The sequence below is a fragment of the Gopherus flavomarginatus genome, chromosome 1 (genome assembly GCF_025201925.1).
Source record: "Gopherus flavomarginatus isolate rGopFla2 chromosome 1, rGopFla2.mat.asm, whole genome shotgun sequence".
NCBI classification, from domain to species: Eukaryota; Metazoa; Chordata; order Testudines; family Testudinidae; genus Gopherus; species Gopherus flavomarginatus.
The window spans coordinates 123746952-123759424 of record NC_066617.1 but is presented as its reverse complement, the minus strand read 5'-3'; the positions used below and the strand labels follow the sequence as shown (position 1 = coordinate 123759424).

At 43.0% G+C, this 12473-nt stretch overlaps 1 protein-coding gene across 13 annotated transcripts in view; it reads right to left on the bottom strand.

Moving 5' to 3' along the window:
• Positions 1–12473, bottom strand: part of PLEKHA5 (pleckstrin homology domain containing A5) — a 294700-nt gene that overhangs the window by 26959 nt on the left and 255268 nt on the right. For 7 of the 13 annotated variants that reach the window (XM_050967954.1, XM_050967974.1, XM_050967993.1 and 4 more), the window contains 3 exons: positions 8937–9017; positions 8654–8803; positions 26–126 (listed from right to left, as the gene is read on the bottom strand). In XM_050967954.1, coding sequence (XP_050823911.1) covers positions 26–126; positions 8654–8803; positions 8937–9017 — 332 coding nt within the window. Of the gene's footprint in view, positions 1–24; positions 127–8653; positions 8804–8936; positions 9018–12473 lie in introns of all 13 variants that reach the window. The other 6 variants (XM_050967965.1, XM_050968002.1, XM_050968024.1 and 3 more) reach the window with 1 other exon arrangement.

The window sequence follows — 12473 nt, the reverse complement described above, 5'->3', positions numbered from 1 at the left end:
AATCATATTACAGCTCTTCTATACCTGAACTTCTCCAAGTCGGTCCAGCTGCTCCTGCATATGGTTCCTTGTAATTGTTACATCGTATTCTAATTTGTCATACTCCCTCCATGCTCTTTCCAGTTCCTTAATTTAGAAGAAAGGTAGAATTAAAATCTCCCACTAGGTGTTGACAAGTTAAAAAGAGATGTTAGCAGTTTAAAAAACTTGCACCATTTTTTTCTCAGTCTAGCAGATGCAAATTCAGCAGTATCGCTCAAGAACAAATTAAGAAATCCATTTTGGTCCTGTTTAAAAATAGTTTTTCATTTCAACTGGTGTTTCATTTATTTTCTTCCGTGGGCAACAAGATAAAAAAGGGAAAAAAATTTGCTTGCACCTGAGAATTTCCTTCTTGGACCCTTTGTCTTAATTCCTCCTTCACACTCCAAATACGCCTGGAGACAGACAAGATCTCCAATTATCACCTGCTGCAACAGACTAAATTTTGTCAATTTTCCCTCACAGGATGCATCGGTAGATTTTTTTTTATTATTATTATTTAACAGGTCAAAAGTATGATGTCTAATTCAGAATTAAGATTTTTAATAGTCTTTCCTCTGAGTTTTACAGATGCCTTCAGGCCAAATCCAGAATCATGCTTTAGAGTGGATTATCTTTCTATTCATGGGTACTGAGGGTAAAAACTCACCCTTCTCTGAGGCCACTGTTTGAAGAGGCTGCTGCTTCCACCTAAGGCAGAATAACTCAAGCCCAGCTTGTCCTTCAACAGCAGGTAAAACCTGTGAAGTTGCAAATTGGGTCATCTAGACTGGCCAGGTAATGCTCATTCTGCATTTCGGAATCTCTGAATCATGGATGGATGGATGGGGACACAAAGTCCTCCTTAGAATTTAAAGGGCAAGATTTTTGTTCTGGGATTTTGTCTGTCACTTCCTATTCTTCTGGTTGCTCAGGCTGGAGTTCTGAAATAAGTTTATTTAACATAACCTTGAAAGGTGTCTATCTTGAGTTTCTTTCTTCTTCTCCATCCAGTTGGGACAGATGCCCTTCCTCTGGAGACCATTAATTAAGTGAGCAAGATTCTTTGTCTTGTCTCTCTTACAATGCTGAAATGGTGACAAGTTGGAGGGTGACGTGATTGTGCCTTTTTTGGTTTTTGAAAGTGCAAGGCTTATGAGACAGACATTGTCCCGTCAAAGAGAATCAGGATTAACTTTCCCTTCTTTAGGTTCCCCACCCTTCCATCTGTCTTGTTGATGTTTAATGTAAGATATTGATGAACTCTGGGCAGAGTTATAGCCAGGAGGTCTCCTTTTTGTATTTGTTTTCCTGGGTAAGACCAAGGCTTCTGTTTATTGATGTTTACGGATTTGTCTTGAGCCTTTGAAGAGTCTGTCCCGACTGATTTATATTTGGGGATCAGGCTGGGAGCCTTGGGCAGGGACAAGGAGCTACAGCAGGAATAGTATTTTCCACCAATAGAAATGGTCTGAGTGTGGAGGGGCCATGCCTGGTCCTGGGAAAGGAACATAACCTGTCTGCTTCCCCAGGCAAACAGCCACAGTATTATATTTGTTGGCACCCTAGCTAACTGGCTAGCTGACTGTAGGGGGAGAGGGAGGAGGAGGATCAGGATGGGAGTGTCTCAGTGATGCAACAGTGCTGTCACTCATTGCAACAAATCTGAGGCAGGGCTGTTGTCATGGAGCACATTAGCAGCAGGAGCACTGTGACCTGAGAAGCTACTTAAGAGCATCAAGAGCAGCAGTACTGCTGTCCTCAGGTTCTGCTTTGCTAATGAGTAGAGCAGCCACATTGCTTCTGCGGTTCCTTCCTGTTTTCAGTCCAGTTCCAGATCTGGAAACTGATCAGCTCTGTGTGACACACTTCCAAACATAGCTGGGACTGGCAAGCTTCCCCAGAGTTCCTGTGAAAAATGGGCCGGAGGTGGCAGTGGCCAACCCCCCTTCATGGGTCTGGATTCTTCTAGGGATTATGTGTTTAACTAACATTAATCACTAAGTATAATTGGACTGTTGTATTTAGTTTTGTATCAGCTGTGTCACAGTGAACTCTGGGCAGTCCCATTTTAGGATTAATGACAACCAGCGGACATAATATTAAATATAATAAATCTTTTCTAGACAAGAGTATTGAATACTATGTCTAAAAAATGTATTTCTCTTGATTAAAGAAGCCTGCTGAGAGAGTAAGTTTCAAATGAGACAGGATGAAGAAAGCGTTTACATTTAGAATCAAGATGACTGTCACAAATGGAGGTCTGTAGCCTGCCTTTTGCATCATTCTGGAAGCGGAGAAAACTAACAGTTTTTCAGTAGGGGCAGTCCTATTCCCTAGTCATGACATAATGTCTAGTCAGTCTCTGACCACAAGGACAGAGAAAAATCCACCATAAAAACAGTGGATGATGAAGGGAACACAACATTTGCAGAGCGCAGAAATGTTCCATTTATTCAACTGTATGCAGGGCTATTAATCAAAGTTTCTGAGCCCTGTAATGAGGCATCCATCTTGCTAAAAACTGTTATTTGAGACACCGCTACACTACAAATCACATTCCACCTGCTTTAATAGTCATCTGTGATGGGGAAACAAATATTTTAAAATGCAACTGTAAGTCTTTCTTTTCACTGTTAAACATTAAAACAGGTTGGGAGCTAGTGTACAGTTTTATATATGAGGCTCCCTCTGACAGGGTGTATCTGGCCTTTGCAGCTCCCTACAGGAGGCCTTGGGGTCCTATTACACCCTGTACCAGAAGCAGTGAAAGTGGGTCCTGCAGGCCTGCTTAGGGAGACCTTATGGAAGCAATCATAGCCCAGCAGGCTCAGGTAAAAGAAGCTGCAGGGGCTTAGCAAGTCGGTTCCTGGCTGGAACCAGAGGAGCAAAGAAGGATGCACTCTCTGACTAAAAGAAGCCCAAAAAGTATTAGAGTTTTATGGCTGTCTGAACTTACATGCAGACTGAAGAGGGAGAAGAACCTAAGGATGCTAGCCCTGAGATCGCGCTGGATATCCAAGGGGCTCAGTAAGAAGAGGGCCAGGAAAATAGCAGTGACGGACTAGAGTAAGCAGTATGTGGCTGCTGTGTGTAGAGTCCTGAAGCTGGAATCCAGAGTAGTGTGTGGGCCTGAACAAAGAGCTGAATTTAGAGGGCCTATAGCTAGGGATGAAAATCCTAGAGAGGGGAAATAGATTGCTTTTTTGTTGGACTCCAATACATTATTAGGGTGTTCATTTGGATTTTATGACTCAATGAGTGCCAAGCAACTGAAGATCAACAAAGCTCTGCTGACAGCCTGCAAGGGGCACCCAGAGATGAGAAAAGGACTGTGGTACCATACCCAGTTGCTGGGAGGTACTCAAGAGGTGAATGCCCCTTTGCACTCCCACCCTGCTTCTGTTGCATGGCAACAAGTGGCGATTCTTATATAAACTCTGCTGGGCTATGCCAAGTGGATGAAGTTTCTTTTTACAACCTTTAGTATTCCACAGGTGCCATTCTGTGCATTTCACTTTTAACCTAAAGTTTACTTAAATTCAATCCCTTGATAATATATCACATGCATATTATTGAAGTTTTTTCTGACGTCAAAGAGTCAAATTCTGCATTGTGTGCGGCCCACTGACTTCATTGGGATTGTATTAGGCACAAATCAGAGCATAAATCTAGTCCAATATTACCACCCATCCAAACTGATAACCAGTTTTCCCCCAGCAAAAATCAAGTACTTGAACAAAATTATCCTTTTGAAACAGCTTACATCACTGTGGGAAATAAGAGAGTCCACTTAACATTACATCAGTAGAGTAACTCCCTTCATAAATTACCAAAGCTCTGAAGAATAAATGAGAGCATTCTAATGTATGTTTCCACTGTACACAGCAGCAACCAACAAAAAGAAAAGGTTACTTATAGTAACTGCGGTTCTTCAAGATGTGATGCAAATGTGTACTCCGCTTAGATGTGTGCGCACTCAGAGATTTTGCCTAGCAGTACCCATAGGGGGGTGGTGCTCCTGCGTTGTGGCCATAGCCCTTCCCCAGCTATATGAGGCAGCACCACCCTGACCTCATTCTGTTCTTTCATACGGAATATCATGAGACAAGACTTCAATGCAGAGAAGATGAAGGGAGGGTTGTGGAATACACTTCATCACATTTTGAAGAACTACAGTTACAGTAACTAACTTTCTTCTTCAAGCAGATGCAGCAAATTATTCCACTTAGCTGACTCACAAGCAGTATCCCCCAAGAGGCGGGGCTGGAGTCTACCTAAACAAGGACTGCAGGACCGCCCTATCAAAACTTGCATCCTGAAAGATGCAGTGATGGCATAATGGTTCAATAAACATATGTACGGATGACCACGTAGCAGCCCTGCAAATGTCCAATATTGGGACATCACTGAGGAATGCTATTGATGTTGCATGAGCTCTTGCAGAATGAACTTGCACTCACTGAGGAGGCATAGCTGAAGCTATTTCATACAGTCTTGATATAGGAGGCTATCCATTTAGAGATCATCTGAAGAGATCATCTGACACTTCATATGATCTGCATGTGACACAAACAGGCAAGGCAAAGCACATAACTGTTTAATCCTGTCCAGAAAGAAGGCTAGACATTGCCTGACATTTAATGTGTGGAGATACTGCTCCTCCGGAGATGAATACGACTTAGGAAAGAACACAGGTAAATATACTGCCTGCTTCAAATGAAACTGTGAAACCACTTTAGAAAAAAAGTTGGAGTGTGGTCGTAAAGTCACTCTGACCTTGGAGAACTGTGTACACGGAGGCTCTCTCATCAGAGCTTGCAATTCACACTCTCTTTGTTGATGTTATCGTTACCAGGAATGCAGTTTTCTGACATAAAAACAAAAAGGAACAAAATACCAAGGGTTCGAACAGAGGTCACATTAAAGCCCCTAGGACAGTGTTACAGTTCCACGGAGGAACTGGCTCTCAGACCGGAAGATTGAGATGAAGCCCTTTTAAGAATTTTGCTGCCATGGCATTGGAGAAGGCTGATTTTCTCTGAATGTGGGGAATAAAAGGCTGCTATCACTGCCAGATGCACTTTCATTGAACTAAGTGCAAGTCCCAACCACTGAAGGTGCAGCAGGATACTCTAAGATGTCCTGGATAGAAGCCAGCATCAGTTGAATTCCATAGCCCAGTGACCACACTGAACACTGCTTCTATTTAGCTGAATAACCCATTCTGATAGATGGCTTTCTTGTTGTGTAGTACCTATTGAACAGCTGCTGAACAACGCTCTTCCCCCTCATTTAGCCATGCATCAGCCATGTCATGAGATGGAGGGAACTGAGTGTAAGATAGAGGGTGCAAACGTTATTCTGAGTGAGTAGTTCAGGATGGAGAAGCGGCAATATGGGGATGCTGAACCAACAGTGTGAGAAGACTGGAGATGTGTGCTCCCCCTTGCTTGTTCACATAATACATCTTGTCAGTATTTTCATCATGTGAACCACTGAACCCAATAGTCCAGAAAAGGATGACATACATTGTAGATGTCCCCAAGCTCCAGCATATTGATATACAGTGAGGCCTCCTGCTCCCAGCACAGACCTTGGACTTTCAGTGACCCCAGGTGTGCTCCCCAATCCATCAGGGACGTGTCCATGACAACAGACCTGGTTAGCAAGGGGCAGACAAAGGGAAAGAATGCCCTGGCAAATGTTCTCTAGATGCGTCCACCACCGCAAGGAGTCCAGGACCAATAGAGGACGACAGACCAATCTGTCTAGTGGGTGAACAGTCAGATGGTAAAAGCAGCAAAGAGTCCTGTGGCACCTTATAGACTAACAGAAGTTTTGGAGCATGAGCTTTCGTGGGTGAATACCCACTTCGTCGGATGCATGTCCGACGAAGTGGGTATTCACCCACGAAAGCGCATGCGCCAAAACTTCTGTTAGTCTATAAGGTGCCACAGGACTCTTTGCTACTTTTACAGATCCAGACTAACATGGCTACCCCTCTGATATCTGACAGTCAGATGGCACTGTCCTGAGTATGTATGGTGTGTGAGAGTATGTGTGTGTGAGAGAGAGAGAGAGAAACCTTGCAGATCGGATTACCTGCATGCAACTGGACATATGTCCCAAGAGCTTCATGCACATATGGGACACTGACATGGAAAGCTGGCAAATTGCCTGAAAACCGTCGGTCGGCAGAAATGCTCCCAAATATGTAGAATTTACTACGGCCCCAACAAACTCAATTTTCTGAGCGGCAACTGAAGTTGACTTCCAGTATTTAGGATGAGAACCAGATGGTTGAGTAAATGCAGAGCACTGTTGATGTGAGCAAGAACTTTCTTTTTGAATCTGCCGCCCCTCAGTAACCAGTTACCCAGATACAGAAAGATGTGGGTTCTTTTCTTCATGAAATATGCCATCACAATGACCATGCATTTGGTAAAAACCCAGGGGGGTGCAGAAGACAAGCCAAATGGAAGCAGCGTGTACCGAAAATGACACTGCCACAACAAATTGAAAGAATTTTCTATGGCCTAGCAAAATCACCACGTGGAAGTAGGTATACTGAAGGTCCAGAGCAGTAAACTAGCCATTCTGAGACAACACAGGGAGGACAGTCGATAGAATGGCCATTCGGAATGTCACTTATCCAATATAATTGTTGAGGCCATGAAGCTCAAGAATGGGTCTCACCTCTACCTTGGGTTTGGACACCAGAAAGTACTGGGAATAGAAACCTTAACGCTGATGTTCCAGTGGCACCTCTCTGCTGCTCCTAAAGGCAGCAAAGAGCGAACCTGCTTCCTGAGAGGGGTTCCTGAAGAAGGACAGAAGGAGGAAGGATGGAAAGGAACTGGATGACAGCCCAACAATGGTGATTGAGCCCCAAGCATTGTGAAAGCAGGCCAACCTGTTCCTAAATAGAGGAAGTGGGGAGAAAAAAGGAGAGATCCTGGAACACTGGGGTGGACCAACGGAGTCAAACGGGGTGCTTGGGAGGCACTAAGAGAGGGAATGTGGATTAGTCGAATCCCAGACCCGACTGCTTTCTCCTATGGTACCTATGACCTTTTCAGGGATAGTCCTGCTGTCTCTGGAGAAGGAAAGGCTTTCCAAATGTGTGCTGAGCCCAGCACCAGCCCTACTTCCACTGACTGTGAAAGAGATCTCAGGGTACTGTGCAGACAAACTCTCAGCTTCAGCAGCCTGCCCAGCCAATGGGGCTATAAAAGACTCAGGGCTGCAAAGTCCTGGACCAAGAGCGAGATAGGAACTGAAAGACAGAAGAGGTCCATCGGCTCCTGATTAATCACTGGCGTAGAAATAGCTGGTGTCAGCACCATCCTCATCAGTACCGGACTCAATGGACACCCCGTGGCCAGAATTGGAGTTAGCGGCATTGTGTCTCCGACCCTCCTTACACAGCATACTAGGAAGCAGTTGACAGGTCATGCTCCATCCTGTGAATTGGCATTCATCCGGGGATGAGCCACGCTTCTTCTGGAGGAGGGAGGCAAGTCCCCATAGGGCCTGGAGCAACCGTGGTCAGTCTTATGTGACCTTTTCCTTGATGCACTTGACAAGGAACAACTCCTCTGTGTCTCCAGAGAAGCGCCAGCTCCATGACGACAATGGCCTTGGTGCTGAAGCAGGCCTGTTTGAGCAAGTGTTGCTTCAGCTGAAGATCCCCTGCCACCTAAGTCCATTTGGTGAATGATCTGCAAATCGAACTACTGCTCCTTGACATGGGCTTCACCTAGGCACAGCAAGCACCACATGTGGATCATTGAAGGGGACTGCTTCCTCAAACAATGTCAATCCTGGTGAGGGCATCACCAGGGAAACACAAACTACAGCTAACACACACTAAATCTAACTAATGCTATACTATGGATACTAATTAATTATATACAACTAGAAAAGTCACTAAAAATGGTAGGATTGTGAGGTGAAAACCACACACAGTTCTGACTCCAGCCATGGGGGGTAAGAAAGAACTAAGAGGGCTTGGGGCAGTGCTGCCTCATATATCTAGGGGAGGAACTATAGCCATGAGGTGCAAGCACAGCCCCGATACAGGTACTACTAGGGAAAATTCTCCAGCTCCAGCATTGTGGGCACACACATACGTAAGTGGAATACACTGCTACATCTACTCTAAGAAGAGCATATAGTAAACTTAACAGGACAATATGACCTCTCTGGTTGCTTCTATTGTATATTAACATATTTACAAAGGAGCCAATACATTTTTGAAAAATTAAGTGCAGCATCTTAAGTTATCATCACAACTTCTCAATAAGATATGGTTTATTGGTATTACACAACTCACTCTATAATCAACTTTTCATCTTACAGAAAAAAGTTGCCAAATCAATTAAAGTTTGTATGCATTTGTCCCTTTAAAGTAATTTAAGGCAAAAGATTTCCACATGCTGACTGGATTAAAAAGAACATTTTTCTATCTGGCTCACCAGAAGCTCGAGGTAAATGAAAGACAATTTAAAGATGCTGGGAAATAATAAAGAACGAACCTGTAGACAACTCAATTAAAAGTACCAACATGAAGAAAAATCGCTTAACACCTCATTGAGTTTTACTGGCAAAAAAAAAATCTATTACTTACTGCAGTAGCTCGAGACACTTCTCGACAAGTGCTCAGCAGTCCATTCTGTAAATCATCTCGCTGTAAGACTACATTCTGTATGGCAGCTGGATTATCTGCATTCATTTCTATCTCTTGACTGGCTGATAGCAAAGCTTGCTCAAGCGTGTACTATTATAATAAAAAGAATTAATTTTTAATGTTCTGCACCATTGGGTTGATTCTTTTTACTTTAGTTATCAGTGTTATGATAATAGCCAAGTAAAATAACATCCATTTTAGGCAATAAATAAAGTTGTCCTACTTTCTCCTTGTGTAGCTGCTGAAGTTTCTCTTCCAGTGCTTGTACCACTTTATCTTGTTCACATAATCGGCTAAGCTTAGTCTAGTTTAAGAGAAGATGGTTGTAATTAGTATTTATTATTCTGCATATCATCTATATTAACACAGTATCAAACCATTTCATGAATATTAAAGTTTTGTTATTACTATATATTTAACTTTAAATGTTGTAAAGATGAATATTGAATTTTCAAAGCAGCCTAAGAGACTCTGAAAAAGACCCTATGAAATTACAGTAATTCTCTAGTTTAAACAGTGTGGGTCAAATGTAGTATCTAGTTATTCTATAGCCAAGTCTTCCAGATTTCACAGCAGCTTTTACTAGAGCTGATCACACTATTTTGACCCACCTGCAGGCCTTGGCTGGGGTACATATTAAATAGATCCATTCTTTTCTATCCTATATTACAGAAAGTTGTTTTGAGCAATTACTCACCAAAGGCGAAAGCAAAGCAATCTTGTGGGAGCCCTGTATGGTTCTATTTTCACACCTTTCTGTTAAATACGTATGTGTGACTACTCTGGTGATAGATCATTTGGTTTGCAATGCCATCAGCTTGAAGATGATGGGCAGCACTAAGTCTTTTACTTTACACAGTACTAAGTACTATCAAATTGCTAAAACACACAGACATCTGAATTTCAGCTGCTGGTGTGTTCTGCGGAGGCAATGGTTTCTCTAAAAAAGTCTTCCATTGCCAAGTTCTATTTTAAGGGCCAGCATTCTTCTGAAGAACTCATAAGTAGTATAGGATTCCATTACACTGACAAAGAGATTCCAGCATAGGCAAAAATAAAATCTGTTGTCAGTTATGGTTTTTATTCCCATCAGTGTACATAGGGTATATAAAGATTCTCCCCATTTCCTGTAATGAAATGTAATGGATTTTACAGTCAAATAAAACTTCACACACATACTGCTAGAATTTAACTAATTCAGAGACATTAGCTTGACTCATTCTGCTGGCATACATTCAATCAGAAGTCCACCTGAAGGTCAGAGCAGCATAAGGCACCAGCAATATTTACTGCACTGAGGTGCTGCTCAGGATGCCCAGCAATACACTTAATTAGAATATCTTGTGGACAGCTTTCAACAACTGGAGGGTAAGGCTAACTCCCCAGGGAGGGAGGAGGTAAAACAGATTGACTGACTTTCTCTAGGGATCAAATAGCCCAGGTGGCCTGAATGTGCAGTTTGCCTCCCTTTCTGCTAGTAGAGTGAACCAGACCCAAATTACTTACAGAAAGACCCGATGAAGCGAATGGTCTCAGCACCAACAAGTGGAAATAGCTTTAATTTAAGAAAGGCTGTGGAGAACCCGGATATGTCCACTTTCAGCCTCCTTTTTAGGCATATTAACACACAGTGGTATCAAATATACACTGAGTTATGTTGTGAGGTTGCACTGACCTTTTATCTTGCTTTCTGAAACACTCAAATCTGCTCTCAATGACATTTTTGCTTATGTATTAAATATTTTTTTTCTAAATCTCAAATGTAAACTTATAAAACAGCTTTTTACATTTTACTGTGTCAGACTTAGAGAGAAAAGTGAGTTGTCATCAAATGAATGGAAAAGGTAAAATATTTTTATTTAACGTAAGTCAAGTAAGGCATTGTATCCATCTGTCTTTTGTGTTAGACTCAAATAGTGAAACATTTAGGGCTTGTCTATACTGGCAAGTTTCTGTGCAGTAAAGCAGCTTTTTGAGCTCAAACTGCAAACGTGTACACACTGCTAAGCCACTATGTGCGCAGAAACTCTTCAGTTGCTGCGCTGCAAAAAAAACATCTTGACAAGAGTGATAATGCTATTTGTGCAGAGACTCCAGCATTCTATGGCCAGTGTAGACACTTGATTGCTTTCTGTGCTGTAATTGGCCTCCGAAGCTGTCCCATAATGCCTCAAGTGACCACTCTGCTCACAGTTTTGAACCTGGCTGCCCTGAGACATGCAACCCTCCCCTTTCAAAGCACCATTTCTGACAGCCGTTGTGTGCTGATCTGCTCCAGGACACACAGCAAACCATTAATGTGGAATGGTGCTGTTGAACACAGAGGCAGGTGTGTGTGGGTGTGTGAGTGTGTGTGTGAGAGAGAGAGAGAGAGAGAGAGAGAGAGGCTGCTGTGCAGAGAGCCCAGGGAGGGAGGGAGGGAGGCAGGGGCTGATGTCAGGGTTTCCCCCTCCCCCAGGACTGGTTAACTAGTTACTTCCGGCCACTGTGTGAACTTAAGACGACATGCTGACACGCGGTCCTCCAGAACACAGTCTCCCCCCGCCACACTCTCCCTATCACACACATTCCTGCCCCCCCAACTTCAGTTGAAAAGCAGCTGGCAATGTAGTAGGATGCCCAACGAGCAATGGGATTGAGAAACCTGCATCATGTGATGTTGTGCCTGCCCCATGAGGCACTGAAAACCCTTCCCGAAGCACCCTGTGGCCAGTTGCACAGTGCAATAGCTATCACAATGCACTGCTGTCTTTGCCACTGCAAGAGCTGCTAAAGTGAATGTGCTCCAGTGTCACAATGAGCACAGTGTGGACATGCAACATTGTTTAATCCCAGTGTTCTAATAAAAGTGGTATAACTTGTGGTGCTAAAAGTTGCCAGTGTAGACATACCCTTAGAAAATACTTTCTTCTGTGGCCTGAGTTTAGGCAATAAAGCATCTGCAAAACCTTCTACAATTAATGTACATGGCTCAGTTGGACAGGACACATTCACGTTGTAATATTTAGCCTCAACTAACATGCCTTATCTCACATACTATATTCAGTGAATAGGTAACCTTCCATTTCTGTCACTCACAGAAACCAGCTGAGCCAGTTTTGTGCATGTTTGTAACTAAAATGAGAACAAACCACGTGTAAATTAATGCTATTTTTTCCTGTAATCCCTTTATAGTGGCTGAAGCTTTAAAACTGAAATTTGACATGGACAGTAGTCATGAAAAAGGACTATATGCATTTAATAGCTTTAAAGCAATTGATTTCAAAACTTACCCATTTTAAAACTGCATATGGAACATGTACTTTAGAAGAGGCCTATAGGTCTACAAACAGTGCATCTAAGGCCTGGTCTACACAGGGGGCTGGGCAGAGGAGGGATTGATCTAAGCTATGCAACTTTAGCTAGGTGAATAATGTAACTGAAGTTGATGTACTTACATCTACTTACTAAGGTGTCCTCACTGAGGTAAGTCAACAGCTGACGCTCTCCTGTCGACCCCGCCTGCGCCTCTCACCCTGATGGAGTACCGGAGTCGACAAGAGAGCGTTTGGAGATCTATTTATTGCATCTAGACTAGACGTGATCAATCGACTGCCGATCGATCCAGCAGGTAATGTAGACAAGCCCTTAGTGTAGACTTGTTGATTCAAGAGACTTACATAAATAAGTATTGTAAGTCTCTTGACGATTCGAGGGATTTTTTTTAAATACACACACGCGCACACAGTCCCCCCCACCCGCAAATTCACTTGCAGTACTA